The sequence below is a fragment of the Pleurodeles waltl genome, chromosome 1_2 (assembly GCF_031143425.1).
Source record: "Pleurodeles waltl isolate 20211129_DDA chromosome 1_2, aPleWal1.hap1.20221129, whole genome shotgun sequence".
NCBI classification, from domain to species: Eukaryota; Metazoa; Chordata; class Amphibia; order Caudata; family Salamandridae; genus Pleurodeles; species Pleurodeles waltl.
In genome coordinates, this window is record NC_090437.1 from 84,450,676 (window position 1) to 84,469,004 (window position 18,329).

At 43.9% G+C, this 18,329-nt stretch overlaps 1 protein-coding gene across 1 annotated transcript in view; it reads right to left on the minus strand.

Annotated features, from left to right (window-relative positions):
• DGKQ (diacylglycerol kinase theta) overlaps nt 1-18,329 on the minus strand; it is an 848,589-nt gene that overhangs the window by 171,008 nt on the left and 659,252 nt on the right. The window contains exon 9 of the mRNA XM_069236577.1: nt 6,610-6,827. Coding sequence (XP_069092678.1) covers nt 6,610-6,827 — 218 coding nt within the window. The remainder of the gene's footprint in view (nt 1-6,609; nt 6,828-18,329) is intronic.

The following is an 18,329-nucleotide window of genomic DNA, read 5'->3' on the forward strand; positions in this document are numbered from 1 at the left end:
TTTGGTTTCAGTAAAGATGTGACCACAGCTTGCTGCGTTGTGGGGGGTAATTGTCCCACCTGTAATGAATGAGTATATAATTTTATCAGCTGCACAGTTAGTTTGTGTATATAGGTATTGTAAAATTCAACGGGTAGTCTACCAGACCCTGGCATCTTGTTACGTGACATGTCCCTAACTGCACCCTTGATTTCTTCCACTGTAAGATCAGCTCCTATCTCCTCACGATCTTGTGGTGTTATCTGGGGTAGGCGCATCTTATTCAAGTATGTGATCAGCAGTGTATCAATCAGGAGGAGCTGTGGGGGCTGTGTAAAGATCAGCATAGAAGTCACAAAACACCGTATTCATACACAGTTGCTTACTAACCACACCTTGTATTTTTGATTGTATGGCGAGGATCGGAGTTGGGGGAGGAGTAGGGAGTACTAAGCGTGCCAGCAGTGCCCCGGATTTGTCAGTGTGTGTCCGTTGTATATTTGTCTTATAAACTATTAGTCTTAAGCGCTCTAGGTACTCTGCATGTGTTACGCTTGACTCCTGTAATAACGCTGGATTAACTTCTTTCCTGGCCTCTGTCTGCTCAGTACTAGCCATTGTAGTTTCAACTTCTTTCAGGGCTCTCATTATTTTGTTACAAGCGCCCACTAACTTGCCAATGGAGGCCCCCCCGAATCACCACCTTAAAACCTTGCCACTCACGTGTCAATGAGGTGGCTGCCGCTGTATTTTCTAAAAAAAAATTATTTATAATCTTTGACAGTGTTATCCGGAAGGGTGTGTCTTCTAAGTAAGTGGGCTGTAGTCTCCAGGTGGGTATCGGTGTTGGGATTCTACCCCATTGCAACGTCAGTTCTAGCAGTGTGTGATCAGAAAGGATCTTAGTGATATAGATGGAGTGGGTTATAGTAGGCAGTAGCTGTGGGGAACACAGAAATCTGTCTATGCTTGTATGTAACTTGTGCGGATAAGAATAAATAGAGTATTCACGTAGTCCCATATTTCTGGCACGCCAGGAATCTACTAGGGACCAAACCAATACCCATTGTTGTCGGGACGCTGCATGTCGTGTCATTGCTTCTCCGAATAGTGTGGGATGGGAGCAATCTTGTGACATATCTAGTACTGTATTAAAATCTCTGCCCAAAAGTCATGGGCAAAGCTCCCAATCGCTAAGGGCCATTGTTAGACGTGCCCAAAATGTATCTTGGTCTGTATTTGGAGCATATACACAACCCAGGACCACTGGATCTCTATCCACTTTGCCCTTGACTAATACATATCTGTCCTGTGTATCAATATGTATTTCTTGAGCCTTGAAAGGAAACCCCGGCCTAATCCAAATAGCTGCACCTCTGGCGTATCCTGAATATGACGTACTAAAAAGCTGTCCCCTCTATCTCTTCTGCAAGGGAATTGCCTCAGGTGTGAGCAAATGTGTCTCTTGTAGGCATACTATCTGCACATTTCTTCTATGTAATTGGGCTAATATTCTATGCCTCTTCTGTAGTGTGCCCAGACCCCCGATATTCCAGATTAGGATTGTATAAGAAGCCATTTCTGCCTGTGCCGTGTCGTGTGTGGCAACGCAATGTTGATAAACAATTTGTTCAGTTTTATATGTTGATATGCTTTGACAGGGAAATCTGCTACTTGCTGTAAACTTTGAAAAATCAAATTCTTGGTCCAGTGCCATTTGGTTGTTCGACCAAACATTATAGAGAACAAAAAACATATGTACATCAAACAACTTGTGCCTATGCATGTGGGGGACATAAGCCATTGTATAGATTTACCGTTCATTTGTTGCGGAAAGCGACTTGGGTCCGGCCCCAGTTCACCTTATATACATGCTGTGCTGAAGTATGCCATGAGATATGCTCAAAGACAATATATGGTCAAAGGTCTACTGTCTATGCATCCCCCACAACACAAGAGGAGCCTCTCTACAGTAAGTGTGAGGGCCGCTCCTACTTGAATTAAAACAAAGCAATCGGGTCCAGCAGGTGTGTACAACTAAAGATCGCGTGCCAACTGAGGAGTCATAGAGGTAAACAGGGCCACGCTTCCCATGGAATCAGAGTCTGAGCCGCCCTCACGCGATGTATACGCACTGTCCTGATCAGCACTAATGCGCAGCTGTGAAGCCAAATTAAGTGACTAATCGGCCCAGCAGAGCCTGCTGCAAGGAGAGTATAAGACCACTAGTCTTCCCCGGAGCTCCAGCCAATCGGGGGCAAGGTTGGCGTCTCTTCCTTTGCGGTCTTGGGAGCTCCCAGATCTCCCCACTGGGTCTGCTGAAGTCAGGAAATGTGTTGTCCAGCCATGTACTCGTCGTGTCTGGCGAGTCAAAAAAGAGTACTTTCTTGTCATGTTGAATGCGTATTTTCACCGGGGACAGCAATGCATAAGTAACTCCAGCAGCTCGCAGATCTCTTTTGATGGCTTTGAAAGTAGCTCATCTCCATTGCACTGCCACTGTGTAATCTGGAAACAGTGAGACTTTTGCGTTGTTGAACAGGATTGTCGCCTTTACCCGGGTGGCTCCAAGCAGCACATCTTGGCCCCTATAGTTCAAACTTTTTGCGACAATGGGTCAAGGAGGGGCGTCCGGATTAGGTTTTTTCATCTGAACTCTGTGGGCTCTCTCAACTACAAATATATCTGGGAGCCCCTCCGGTGCCACCACCGTCCGGATGTTCATCTTTGATGAAGGATACTTCTGTGGTAAGAGCCCCTATCTTCTGTTCGATTGCCAGTCGGGACTCCCGAATTTCACAGGGAATGAAATCTAATTTGTCTTGGGGCGGCTCCTGGGGAAAACAGGACAATGAAATTTGACTCATTGAATCTTCAGAAGGCGGCGAACAGGAGAGCGCCCAAGAATTTCTGGCACCAGGTTTTGCTTTAGATTCCCCCATCTCACTACCCCAAAATCTAAGTATAGCATATGCTAATTATTGGTAATAAGTGTCAACAACAACAGAGGGCGCCAGCCTTTACCTTTATACAATTGGGAGTCTAGGGCCTGGTGTGCAAACCCCCCACTCTCAGCATCCGTAAGCCACTTTTCTGGTTGTCGTTACTCTGAAGGAAGCAGGCGCGCTAGTCAATTTAATCTTCCTGCACCGTATATTCTCAGGTGTATTCACAGTCAAGGTGCACCGTACTGGCTCTCAGCCCACATTACTCAAACATCAAACCACTCCATCTCTGACCTAGAGGGATATAATCTGGATTATGAGCACCTCTCTGCCCATATTCATAACCTTGTTCTGGTCTGTACAGGCCTTTGGTGATAAAAAGGTCTGTGTGCCCTGTATTATTTGCTTTGTTTGTGCTTGTGCCCTGTGGAATACCGTCAGCTTCCCCCACTACTTAGTCCACTCAATCGTCCCCGCAGGGCCCAGCAAGGCTTCTCAGCAAAATGACCGGATCCGTGTGCCTGTGTCGCGGATCACAGGAAGGGGTCACCACATATCCTGCAGAGGCAAGGAGCAGGTGTGGGGCTCTCTCAATAGCCTGCCTGCTCCCACTCACCTCTGTGCAATCCAGGGGCTCCAGGCTCCTGCCCCCTCCCCGGCATAGTCTGTTCACGGCCGGGTCAGCTCCGCTGTGTGTAGTCGTCAGTGCAGCTCAATCCGCACCAACGCCTGATGTCTGTATGGGCTGCGCAGTGTTCCCAGCCTAGGCCTACTCCATGTTCCTTTACTACAATCTGGCCCTCAGTGGCACTTTTCGTGGCATTCTTGTTCCGGAATGCCTGTTGCTTAGGTGTATGAGTCCGGCACTATGCTTTTACTAGAGGATTATAATAGATTAACCAGGGCCAATCCGGGAGCCACTCTGCTACACGCCCACCATCTTGTGCGGTCAGCCACGCCCCCCAGGACTGATACCCAGTGCTAACGTGCTTCTGTTTGCTCTTCTAAACATGGTAAAATTGGCTTACACCCAATTGATACATTTAACTTACGTGTATGTCCCTTGTAAAGTGGTACTTCAGGTACCCAGGGCTGATATATGCTGCTAAATGGGCCTGCAGCTCTCATTTGAACACCCACTTAAGTGGCACCTTAAAACATGCGACAGGCCTTGTACTGAAGTTTTTATGCATTTTTAAACTGCAAATTCGAATTGGTAAAATAAACCTTTTGCCAGGCCTAAAAGGATTTTTTTTTGCAGGGTCCATTGTATTTTTAAGGTTGGACATGTATTTCTAAGTTTTACATGTCCTGGTACTCCCAAATTTGTTTTTCACTACTGTGAGGCCTACTTCTCCTATAGGATAACACTGGGTTACCTTATTACATTTAATAAGTGATAACCTTTGTTTGGGAGAGGGTGGATTTTAAGTCTCAATTCTGAAAATGCCACTTTTAGAAAGTTGACATTTACTTGTCCTAACCATTTGGTGTCTGCAGCGGTTTCCTGGGTCACATAACTATGTGTAGTTGGCAGTTATTTGTTGTGTATTCCTCCCAGACAGCCCCACAATAGACAGCCTGAGTACTGAAAGTATGGACCATCCAAGGCAGGATATGGGGATGGAGTTGTGCACAGCCCCACTTGCACTTTAAAGACTGCCTGAGCTCACACACAATGAACCTCAAACTAGCCTATTGTGCCTACAGACTAGAACCAGGGCAAGGAGGCAGGAAAATCCAGACACCTATGTTAGAGACAACTCCAGAAGATTCTTCCACTTCAAAGGGGGGGCACCAGAAATAAAAATGGAACCTTCAGTACACCCCTGGAACATGCATATACTACAGAAGGACTGCCCAACTGGCAGATGACTGCATTGCTGCTTGAGGCCCCCCGACTGTCTGAGAAGCAAGACCAGACCTACAAACTTCATCCCAGGCTACCTTTAGTGACCTCAATGGCTAGTCAACAGGCTTCCTGTTTTGAGCTACTGAGACTCACCAAGCTACAGAGGCCTCCCTGTAACTGTCCAGCTGACCTGCTGCACTAGACCTGCAACTGGGCCTGCCTGAGTCTTGATGGTCTCTGCTGGAGTGAGTTCCTGATCCCCATGAGGTGCCTCCCAGATCCCAGAACTTTTCTGTGGCATCACTTGAGCGCCCCCTAAAAGTAAATGAGAAAATGTTAAGTTTTGGACTCTTCACCACTATGAATGGGCCTGTTCGTGCCAAGGTCTAGCTGCACAATGACCAAAGTGGAACTCCAATGAACACAACTCTCCACACTACAGTGACCATCAGCGACAACCCACAACGCGAGATCTGCCCTTCATGCTACAGCACAGACAGCCCACAGTGACCACCAATGCAAAGCTCTAGCAAAAATCATTTGCCAAGCCTGACAGGATCTTCACATTACAGCGGTGACCATCCGCAATGCTCAACCTGCTCGTCACGCTGCAGCGGCAACCATTTGCAATGCTTTTCATGATCCTCAGGGCTCTCTCCACCGCAAACAGAACTCTTCAAACTGGAAGGTAACCTCTTTAGCAGGACTAACTTGGTCCCTGTGTCCAGCCTGTGCTCCATTGGGGTCAGCCTGAACTTGTGACTTTCACCCACTGTTACATGACCAAGTAACCGCAAGTGGCGCTTTGTGCTTTTAGGTACTATGCTTACCTTAAATCTTTAAAATAGCTTATCTCCAGTTAAACTGGTTGGGCTTTTGTAGTTGTGGTGTCAAATAATTTACAAAAATGTACTCTATTTTTCTAAATTGGTGTTGGATTTTTCTTGTATTGTGTTGTCACTTTATTATTGTTTGAGTGCTGCATAAATACTTAACATATTGCCTCAAAGTTAAGCCTGACTGCTTTTGTGCCAAGCTAATAGAGGTCTAAGCACATGCTTATATGGTGGCTTTTTGTGGTTCACCCTGACAAGGATTAGGGCTGCTGCTTAAGAAGGGCTCACACCCCCACCCATCCAACAGACCAATTTCTCACAGTATGTATCCTCTTGTGAAAGGGAATGGGTCCTCCATTTTACCCCTTCCCCTTTGTGAATGTAAAAAAAGCTTTATTGGGTAGGAGTCACTGGTATAGGGGGACCAGTGTGTACATTTTTAAAAAGTGTATTTGTTTTAATGCAGCCCTGCTTCCTTAAAGAAAAAGCGATCACAAACATTGTGGCCTGCTGACCTCAGCAGGCCACCATCTCTGTGTTGGTCACCAATCAGTGAGTCCTAATTTGTGACATACTGCATGAACATTAATGAGGTAGGTCAGATAACTATGCCACTACAATTCAGAAGTTTGTGAAACAAACCATTAAGATGTAGGTATGTTCACAAAATGTTCCATTGGTCACAAAAATACTAGTTAGGAAGTACTTTGCAAATAGTGTTTTGTACATCTGGCCCTATATTCATAATGTTTCCTGTAGGAGTACCATTTCAGTCATACTGCTTTAGCAAGGAATAAAGTCATTTTCTTAAATAAGTAAGCATTCTAGAACTCATGGCTCACGCCCCCCTTAATATTGGCCGTGTTATGTCATTCGTTTTGCTTAAATGTGAACTGTAGACTATTCAGCAGTAGACAAGAAGAAAGATAGCAAAGTAGCACATTTGAATGGCTTCTTTGAGATGCAAATATCATAAACCAATTGATACGTGACTTACTTGAGCCAGCCAGGGTAAATTTTTATTACTTCTGGATCCTTTGGTTTGGCTCGGATGATCCAAGCTTCAGGCAGAGTCTCTCGGAAGACACACCTGCTGTCGTCTGTGGCTCCATTTCTATTGATGATGTCATCACTAACTAGATCCTGCTGGCAGAAGGTCTGCAGCTCATAATCTTGCTGGTCATCGGGAATGTAGTATGTCCTCAAAGCGGCCTCCTACAGCACCATCAGAAGAACAGAGTGGTTAGTCACAATAAGCACCTTTCAATAACGCCATTCTAAAAATCATAGGGACAATGTCATCAGCAATCTGAACTGTAAAGAACTTAAGGTATGGAACCTCAAGGAGGAGAACAATCAGTAATACTATAAGATGACTGTTGTATCTAGAAGCATTATATTTCTAATTGAAGTTTAATAAACTGACCTCTTAAAATCTGCCAGAGCGGGTTGTGAAGTGAATGCTAGGATGTGAGGAAAAGCCTGCCTCGGATTCAGCCTGCTGCCCCAATTTGGCAGTACCAAATGCAAAAATATATACTAGAAGACTCCCAGCTGCCTGGCAGAAAAGAACGCAAATGTCGACTTTTTTATCTTGATCATGCAAGTTGCTCTGTTCATTTATCGTTAGCACCATGAAACACGTGATGTCCATTATCTTCCTGCAGAATTTGTGTGTGATTCAAAGTTTTTCATAATTTAACATCATGCAACATTCTGTAAAGTGTCGAGATGCCATTTCAAGAGGATGAATGGTGCCCCGGGATTATGAAGGGTCTTGTACTACTCTCAGTGCGAAAAATGAGTCAAAAGTGATTGTTTTGTTTAATCCAAACAACGGTTAGGACCAAATTTGAGGATGTTTGGCTGTGTCACCGTTACCCCTAGAAAAAATATCTTCCCTGACACTATAAGTTTCACAGTCCTATGCACAATAGTGCCATAATAATGAGGTCACAGTCAATTGCAAAGCCAATATGTTCACCCCACTATTAGAAGACGTTGATACAGTGAGGGCAAACAAATGGGTTTCTTAGAAAGGATTTCAATAAAAATTGTGTTTTTAGTTGCTGGTCTAATTTACTATAAAGAGCTTGTACTCCTGGTTGGAAAGAGCTATACATGTGGAGCCTGATGCGCTGTTTACTTTAATATGTATGGCTGCTATTATCGTGCCGAAATGCTAGTTTGACAATGCTTCTGTCTTGAGTTTAAATGACAATGGTAAGATGGTTCTCTTCTATTTCTTTAGTTTAGGTACTTGAGTCTCTTTTTTACTTCTATGAATTGAGTCTCACAGTGCTGGAATGCTAGCCCTTTAACAATATCCGAGTCTAGTAGCTGCCACTCTAGCTACACTTATTTCTAATCCACTCACCAAATATTTAAATAGCATCAAAACTATGAACTCCATCTCCTCTGGAATGAGATTAACTTACTGTAACTCTTTTTGGGGCAAAATGTAAGAAGTTCCACTCAAAAATGTTAATCTAAAATGCCTTTGAATTGAGCCTTTTTCTTATTTATCCCCTTCAATCACATTATTAAGTTCTAGTCCCTATAAGAAATACACATTTGCATATTTCAGTGTCATAAATCAATCATTCCAATGTGCTGTAAATTGACCTGACATTAGCTCCTCACACAGACTAATCCTCAATTTTGTTCTCCACATTTTAGATTTATGCTCAAATTACATGCTTGTGAACACTGCAGCTTAACATTCAGAGAACATACACTCTAACATGAGTTCCCACAGTATCAAAATGCAATTATTGATATAAAGCTATCCGAACTTCTCCATTGTATTTCTGCACCTACTTCCTCCCAAACAACACACACTGTTTCTGGGTACAGTGCGTGGATCAACTAAACTCCTGCCAAAAGTAATTTACAAATGAAGGCATAGAAATTGTAATATGTGAAACTGATCTCTTAAGTATCGTTTTTGGTTTCATCTACGAGGCCAACGCACTCCCCATATTCTATTTCCAGAATAGGCTCACCATGAAGTCTCAACAATAACCCCAGAACTTCAACAGCTATAAATGCCAAACTCAGTACTTGGAATTACCCGTTCCTGCTGTGAAGGCATTTTGGAAAATGTTTTCTTTCTTGCACACTGGCTTACATTGAAATTCAATTTATAACAACAATTGTATACTCTCACACTTCTCCCGATAAAAAGGGTGCCCTACTTGTGTTGTTGGGACTTGGGTACGCAACATAAAAGGTCCCATAATCCAATCCAGAGACATCAAGTTTTTATTATTAAATTTACTTCTTTTGGCAATATGGGTACCTGCAGTATTTGGGCCCAGGCTCAACGCCACCCAAAGTAATCAACTAAACCAAGACATTTCCAAAACACAGGCACCCAGAGGAGTCCAGGTAGTATGACCTGCATGGATCCAACTCAGTTGCATACCCAGAAGCCCCTGCAAACGTCAAACATTGGAGAAATTACACGTTTTCTCATTTTTCTGTGACAGAAAGCTCCAGAATCTGTGGCCATCCACGAGATCCTTACCAACACTTCTCCGACAAACACATTACCAGAGTTGTGTGGCTAGACCTAAAGCCTAAGAAAAATGGTCACCGTTTTTATGTGTTCTTTAGCAGATTCCTGGGCAGACTCTGCAAGCCTCTCCTTTTTTTGGGACCATTCTTCTCTGTTGTCTAGTGGGCTTAATGCCCTCCTCATCGGCAAATTGGGGTAAATATCCCCAATTTGCTGCCTCGGGGAGCTGAAACACTACTGGGCTCATCCTGTGATGAGACACAGCCTGGTTCCTGGGCTGGCCTCCCTCGTTTTTTTTTTTTTTTTTTTAAATCATCTCTGGCGTCTAGTGGGCTTTTTGGCCCCTGGGCAGAACATTGAGTGAAAGCCCACCAGCCTGCTCCAGGGGACAGAAAGACTGATGGGGCTTTTTGGGGAGGGGGGAATGACCTGATGACTGGATAGCCACCCTTACTTTTTTTCTTTTGGACCATTTAATCCTGGTGTCTAATGAGCTTTCTGATTGACCGAACCCCTGCCTCCCCGCCACCAACGGGATGGACAGATTGAGGGTCAGCCCCAAAAATCTTCCAAACATGGGTGGCAGAAAGACTGTTTGGCCCATGATGGGGTTGAGGCATGAATCCATGCCTGGGCAGGCCACCCCATTCCAATCTTTCCACAATCAATTATCCCTTTTGTCAAGTGTGCTTTTTGCCCCCATTTGCCAGGGTAATTTGGAGGCAGAAAGACTAGTGTATCCTTTGGGGAAGTGCTTGCTTTTATTTTTCTTGCTTTTTTTTTTTAAAATAAATCCCTGATGCCTATTAACCTTTCTGACACCTCAACCTAAGACTGTCCTGTCCTTTGAGGGTGAGGATCAGGTCTGATACCTTACCAAACTCTACTTTGTGTCCCAAGTGTCTAGTGGGCTTTTTGCTCCTCTTTGGGGTGGGGAGTGGAATACGTGTAAACACCTCCCCAATCTGCCCTCGGGAGGGGTGCACAAAGACTGTTATACTCTTCTTGAGATTATTAAATGCAAAATAAAAAAGGATTATGTTGTGATTTAAATTTCAGTGTTGTATTCACCATGGTATCTGTCAAGTGGATAATCTTTGGGAATGATTTCCATAGATTTCTCCCTAAGGTAATTGATGTGCACGGTAGATCTGGAGTTAAGAGATTCACCAATCTGGCTTGAGAACCGGATTCAGCAGTCAAACAGCAACTGTGATAATCTTGGAGGACATGCATCACATTCTTGACAAAGGTAATGACTGTTTACGTGTACTATTCAACCTCTCAGCCGCCTTCCACACTTTTGACTACGGCTGGCTACTCAGGACACCAGAACATCACTCAGGATTTTGTGGCAAGTTTCCAAACTGGTTCACAAGTACCACTGGGCTCTATGATATTGCCTACCTGAGCCCTTCTGCCCGATTCTAAAGGATTCAAGTGTCAGTCACCATGCATCAATGCACTGCTGACATACAACTTTATTTAGAAACCTCCCCAATGACAACATAGCCTTGCTAAGACAGCCACACTTCCAGAACATGGGTGAAATACAACCCCCTCCTTCTCAGTGCCCTTAAGACTATGAGCCAGATGTAGCAAAAAAAACATTTTGCGAGTTGCAAATTGCGAGTACTAGCGACTCGCAATTTGCAACTCGCAAAATGTAATGCAGAAAGGTGTCTCAGACACCTTCTGCGACTCGCTATGGGGTCGCAAAGACCCACCTCATGAATATTAATGAGGTGGGTCGCAGTTTGCGACCCCATATCGAGTCCATGCACTCACAGGGATGGTGGCCTGCTGGAGACAGCAGACCACCATGTCTGTGACTGCCTTTAAATAAAGCAGTTTTTTTTTTCTTTTTGCAGCCCGTTTTCCTAATAGGAAAACGAGCTGCAAAACGAAAAAAATCCGAAACCATTTTGTTTCGGTTTTTTCAGAGTAGGCAGTGGTCCATAGGACCACTGCCTGCTCTGGAAAAATATTTTTTTTGGCATTCACAAAGGGGAAGGGGTCCCATGGGGACCCCTTCCCTTTTGCGAATGTGTTACCATCCACTTCAACTGCGAGTTGGTTTGCGACCGCATTAGCGGTCACAAACCAACTCAGCATGGCGATGCGGTCGCAAATAGGAAGGGAACACCCCTTCCTATTTGCGAGTCACAGCCTCAAATTGCAAGTCGGTACCGACTCGCAATTTGAGGTTGTGCATCGCGTTAAGCCTTTTGCGCCTCGCAAACTGCGTTTTTCGCAGTTTGCGAGGCGCAAAAGGCTTCCTATATCTGGCCCTAAATTCCTATGTCTACCCGATACAATCAAAACTGACCCATCCATTCACAACATGCTTGTCCCCCACAGATTCTCTCCCACGTTACCCACCAGTAAAGTCAGTAGGATTCTCAGTGAACCAGATACTTTCCCTCATCCCACATATAAACCAGCCAAAGCAGCAAATTTCCATCCAAAACAATCACCACATCATTGCACCTCGGCAGCTGAAATTAGCAGTTCACACACTTGTCATTTTCAGAATGGAAACTGGGAATGTCACTCTAGTCGGTGTGCTTTCAACATCAACTACTCCACTGAAAGTCGTCCTCCATTCAGCAGCTAGACTGGTTCATCTACAAAAATGTACAACCACACAATCCTTCTAAACTTAAAGACCCTAACAGGCTCCACAGTGCTCCCAGAATATAATTCAACATCTGCTGCCTACTCCACATAGCCATCCACAACAACAGACCACGGTACATATCATAAAAGGAGGAAATCAAAGTAAGTGTTGCACACAGCACATCAGCCCTCACACTTTACTATGGAGGCAGAGTACATTAGAGTCAGCAGCGAGGCTGGCGCTCTACTGATTGACTGCTCTACCACCTTAAACGTCAGCTGGGGTGCGGGCACGCAGATGAGTCACGTGCTGCACCGCGAGGGGAAAAGTAAAGTGTCCCCTTGTGGACTGATTTTACAGTTATTCATTTTAAACTGATTGAACTGAAAACTGTTTACCATTGAATTTGGTTGCCGCATTCTGAAAGGGGGAAATCGAAATTACTGGGGACTGTAGCACACAGCACTAAAATTGATTTTAATAACTACTGATTTTAAACTGACTGAATTTAAAACTGTTTAGCACCGAATTTACTTGCTGCATTTTTCAAAAGGGGGGATCCGAATTACTGCTGTACCTGCACGTAGCACATTAGCACTCGCACTTTACTACAGAGGCAGAGTAGCGCAGAGTCACCATGAGGTCGGCGCTCTATATCCGTAAATGTTGGTTGTGGCCTGGGCGCTCTGCTGGTGCGCCAAATGCACATCAAAGACAAGCCCGTCTGCGCCCGAACGGGATCAGAGGCCAGGGACCCTGCCCAAATCTATAAAAAGAAGGTAAGCTACGCTTCACAGTATCTACTGTCACTTAGGGCCTCACCTTCCACCCACACCTGCCCCCATCCAAACATAGAAACAGGAGAACGGCAATGCTCAGACTGCAATTTCTCACTACACAACAATGAGGAGGTCAGGCTAAAATACTCTGTACTAAAAAGATGGAATCTGTTTCTTATTCACTTCCAATCCCTTACACTTCACAAATTCAAGATACTAACGCTGATTGAGGGCGAAAATCCTGATGCAATATTTCTTACAGTAACATGGCAACACGATAGCTCCATACCAGATATTAATCAAGCTCTCCTCACAGGCTACTACATATGCAGGAAAATAAAGTGGGTGGTGGTATTTCTATTAAACAAAACGACTCAGACGAGTGTGTACATTGTTCCAGCCCCACTCCCCATTGTGAGAACCTTTCCTTCGTCATAAGCTTTTCACCCACATGCACCTTCTCAGGGATTTTGATCTATAGAATCCCCAGGACCTGGCTCAAAGTTTACAGAGGCACTTTCAGACCCGATTGCAGGTCTATCTTTAGAGAGAACAAATATAACCCTTCTTGGGGACTTTAATGTACATTTGACGAATTAAACAACCCACTAGCATCAGGTAGAATATATGACCTTGGGCTCTCCAATTAACCCAAATAGTAGATGGCCCCACACACCACAGAGGGCATCTCCTAGACCTTGTTTTCGGCAACGACCCTAACATTACGGTCGGGAAGCCACGTCCCCTGGCGTGAACAGACCACTTTCTGATCCCATTCATGCTGGACAGCTCCCCAACAACTAATGACACCAAGCCAGACCCAAGTTTTGACAAGAGGTGGTCAAAACTTAGCAAACAAAAGTGGATTGTTTCCTTAGTCTCAGCTAAACCAATTCTAGGTGACCACCCACAGCTGCTAATAGTAAATTCGAAGAGTGAATTAAGCATACTCTTTATGATAACAATCCAATCACCTCGGTCAAAAGAGGTCACAAAGAAAAAAACAGGCTCTTGATTTTCCTCTTACAATGTATCCTTAAAAACAGAATGCAAAAGACTAGAAAGAGCTGTAGGAAAAACTACGAGGAACCGCAAAAAAAAATACATATAGATTTGAAATTAGGCATTATCACCTTGAAAATAAAAAGGCCCAACCCCGTACCATGAAGCCAAGATTGATAAAGCAGCAGACTCCTCCTGGGAACTATCTTGAATGTCAAATCCCTCACCACACAAAAATCAGGAATTACTCTATCAGCCCCCCTAGTAGCACACTTCAATGAACTTGGAGCTTTTTCAAAAGAAAGTTTCTGACATTTAGTGCACACGTCAACAGACTAAATTTCTCCCCAACTCCCCCTCGGGGAAGCAACTGCCTAATGTACTACCGCCTTCTAAACTCCCCCCTCTCCATGGAAGCAACCCCATCCACTTTTCTGCAAGGTGAAATCAGGCTCTACTGTAGACTTAGCACCAACCCACATACTCCTGCAAGGAAATTAAGTTATCTTCCCTACACTACTGGACCTCATTATTCTTTTTCTTACGACTGGTGAGGTCCCCCCAACCTGGAAACATGCAGTGGTCAAAGTTCTTCTAAAACAAAAAATAAAAAGTAATGTTGACTCTTCATGCACTGGGAACTACAGACCAATTTCTCTACTTCCAGTAGTGGGGTAGGTCCTGGAAAAACAGGTCAATCAAAGGATTTTCACCCACAATATAGTACGTACATGGCTCTCTTAACTGTCACGGAGGAGGTAAAAATACTGCTGGATCAGGGAGGAACCACTGCTATCATCCTCTTGGACTTGGGCTCAGCATTTAATATGGTGGACCATGAGATACTAATACAAAGACTGAGTGACGCCGGAATAAATAGCGTCCCTCTGAATTCGCTTACTTCTTTTTTAATGGATAGGTCATTTTTAATTCATGAACTCATTCTATTCGGACATCTTCCCCCTGAAGGGCTCCTCGATCAATCCCACACTTTTTAACATTGATATGCGTCCATTAGCCAACATTGTCCAGGAATTCAGGTTGTTGCTCATCTCATATTCTGAGGAGACACAACTGGTCGTCTCCCTTATCCCCAGGAAAGAATCAAAACTCCAACAGTTGTCTACCTGCCTAGAAAATATGGTGGCCAGTTGAGTGGAAAATTGCTGCCTTAAACTGATCGGGGATAGAAGGAGCTGAAGATGCTGGGGAACAGATCAGAGCCCCAACCATCTCTAGAATGGCCAGAGTGTTTTGGCAATCCTCCAACATATTTCTCCCCCATAAAAAGCTTAGGTATGTGGCTGGACAACTCCTTCTCTATGGATGCACAGGCAAAAAACTTGCAGCAACCTGCTTTGGCGTTGTCAAAGCCCTTTGAAAAAAATGTGACTCTCTACCCACTAAGTCCAGAAGACCAGAAGAACCGTAATCCAGGCACTGGTCCTCTCCCATATGCCTGCAGGAATTCCATATAAATTGGCTCAACTAAATAGATCATCAAAAGACTCCAGGTAGTCCACAATTCTACCGCTAGGACTCTACCAACCGTCCTGAAACGCTTCTGCTAAAAATGCCTTGGCTTTCCTCCACTGGCTCCCCGTTGAGAAAAGAAGAACATTTAAATTGAAGTTCAAAGTTTATTGATTGATCAAAATAAATTATATCATCATACACATTAAAAGAAATAACATATGGATCCACTATATTAAAAAACAGGTTATCAGAATAAAAAACATCCCTGAGCTAATATTGTTAATAATTAACTTTCTTGAAAATCCCTAATATAAGGAAATCAATATTCCACATACAAGCAGTGCAATATTGGAAAATATTGGAAAAGATAAAATTGAGATTACAGTACTTTTCTGGGCTTCAGAGTAGTGCCAAAAGTTTTTGGTCTGATAGTCCAAGCTACGTATAAACATTTGGACACTGCTACCACTACCATCAGTGAGGGGTACTCACGCTCAGTAATGGATACGTTTTTACAAGGGGGCACTATCCTTCTTTGTCTGGGAGCAGTATATCTAGGGCAAAAGAAAAGCAGATGTTCTGCTGATTCATCAGCGAGGTGACAGAGTTTACACTTTTTGTCTCTCTTTATCGAAAGGGCCAACGTGCAGTAAAAAGAGCTATGGGCAGAGTGCCATATCTAAATTGTAAAAACAGTGGAAGTGCGCGGGCAGGCCTAATCACATACAGGAGAGGCTCTACAGAAGGCACACACTTGTGCTGGAGGAAATCTCTAGCCAGTGGACCACGGTCACCGACTGAAAATTGTGGAGAGAAATAATCTCCCAAATCTTTCGTTTTACAATATGCAAGGCATATGGTGGTATTATTTCAGGGGTATCCCAATATTCTGTGAGATCGAACATTGCCCAAGTGGACCTCAGGTTCCTCAACCATCATATTTTCTGTGCTGCTTGCGGACATCTTAGATTATCACTGAGGCCAGCCCTGTAATTGTGCAATTCATTGGTTCTCCAGATACGAATCCAATAAAGCAGAGTTTTTAAAACTGCCACATCTAGTAATTAATGTAATTCTAGATCGAACCTGGCTGAAATCAAAGGGGTGCCCCTCCCCAGCACTATGATATTCCTAAAAAGGTTGTTCTCCTTTACACCAAGAGCTTTAATAATGATATGGCCCCACAATTCATCCCCATAAAGGGCTGCTCCCCTTGCCTGCTATTGTGGCCCCTCTATAACTGATGGCATGCAAACTTTTCATTGTTTAATCTCCCCTGGCGCCTGAGTCCATTAGTCTTACTCGTAGGTAATGAAATTCACTGACCCTTTCTAAGGTTTCAGCATTCAGGGTCACACTGGCTTTCAGTTTCCTCGTCCTAGTGTATATCATCAGCTGAGCTTCATTGCATTTATCTCTAGCCCAAAATCCTTACAAAATTCACAAAGATTGTCTACTAAATTCTGGAGACCCCTCCTTGTCTTGGCAAGTAGAAGAGTAAATAAGGCCTGGTATTTTTTGCCCAGCTAAAGTGGGAGAGTCATTGACACACCTGTTCAAATATTAATACAATTGTTAATATGTAAGAGATAGAGTGGATCCCTCTCAGCCCTTACTGTATCAGATAACCCCATTGTTACCGTACCTAATATGCGCAAATGTATTCTTGTGCAGATTGACAATGAGGCCAAGCAAATCTAACGGAACCCCCATCTCTTGTAGTGTTTACCATAACTTCTTTCTTGGAACTAGGTTGAAGGCTGCACAAAGATCTATGAAAGCCACAAACAGATCCCTCCCACCTATGTATACAGTCTTCCATTTAGTCAACAAGAATCTAAAAACCTGATCAACAGCACTAGTCGCTGCCCTGAAGTCTGTCTACGGGCTTGAGATGGCATCACTTTTCTCAATCCATTCCAACAGCCAGTCCAAAATCTTCTTAAAGAAAATCTTCTGTAGGTTGTCCAGCAGACTAATTGGCCAGAAGTTGGACGGGACGATAGGGTTACCTTTTTCAAAAAGTCAGCACTATTTCAGACCCCTTCCACATAGGTGAGACCAGGTCCCGGCTGGAACCGCATTACAAATAGCATTAATATAGGGGACCCACGTTTGTGTTAGATTTATAAACGTACCTTGGTACTTTGTCAAGTCCTTGGGCCTTACCCAACTCAATTTAGTTAACAGCTGATAGAGTTTCAGCATGGTAAATTCTAGGGTGTCTATAGCCTCCTTCCTGGATAACCTGGCATATTCATTCTTTGACTCCTCAGAAATTGAATAAAGGGAGCTGAAATGTGACATTCATTCACCTGGCAGTACTGAGGATCCAGAAGGAGATAATGTGTCCCCGTTACAATTGTTTACCAATTTCCAGAAATACCTCTGGTAATTTCTTCTAGCTGTCTCAAGTAAAGTATCCCAGCGTTCGTTCTCCCATTGCCATGCCCGGGTTACTTTCTGCCTGTAACTTGTTCTGGTTAACCTAATCTCCTTTACTTGCCTTCAACAGGTTGGTATTGGCTACTCTATAACTTTTGGTGAACAGGTCTGTTTTTAAATTTAGGCCCTGTTTTCCATGTTGTATCAGACTCAAAAAGAGTACCAACAAAGTTGTAAAAAGTCATATGCTCTTCTACTATCCTCCTGTGATCCCCCCAAAATTAGGCCATGGCTTCCATGTGTTTGGTTCGCGTCTGGTATAAAATGACAATAAAGGCTGGGGTACATTCTACAGCTTCCCAGTTAACATTCCTCCAGTTATTAGCCAACATAAGCTGCTGGGCATAACCATTTGGGACTCCAGCATCAATATAGGCACAAAGATTGCAAATGGTGGGTATAAGGTGGTCCTGATCACTCTCTTCATGGACCTTTGCCTCCATATCTTCCATATATTACCACAGTCAGACATCAAGCAGTAGATAATCTATACAGCTCTCACAACTCCCTCATCGGAATGTGTGGGCCAAGTGGGCATCAGAGCGTGAGCTCCCATTACAGGCCCAGAGCCCATGAGTCAAACTGATGTCCCGTACCTGCAGCGCTACTCTCATTAACTTGTGTTTACAGGACGTGGATAGTGCAGGTATTCCCCACAGTCTGTCTTTATCCACACAAAGTTCCTGGGTTGCTGAATAGGGCTCGAAGGTAGTATTAAAATCCCCTACCACTATCAAATAATAGACTCCCTTGAGCTCAGCAAGGAAACCGTCCAATTTGCACAATGTTTCTGATTCTCTACTTCCCCCCACACACTTCTGTTGTGTAAATTAATCAGTACACAGTAACTTCTTTATTGATTTCCAAGGCTACAT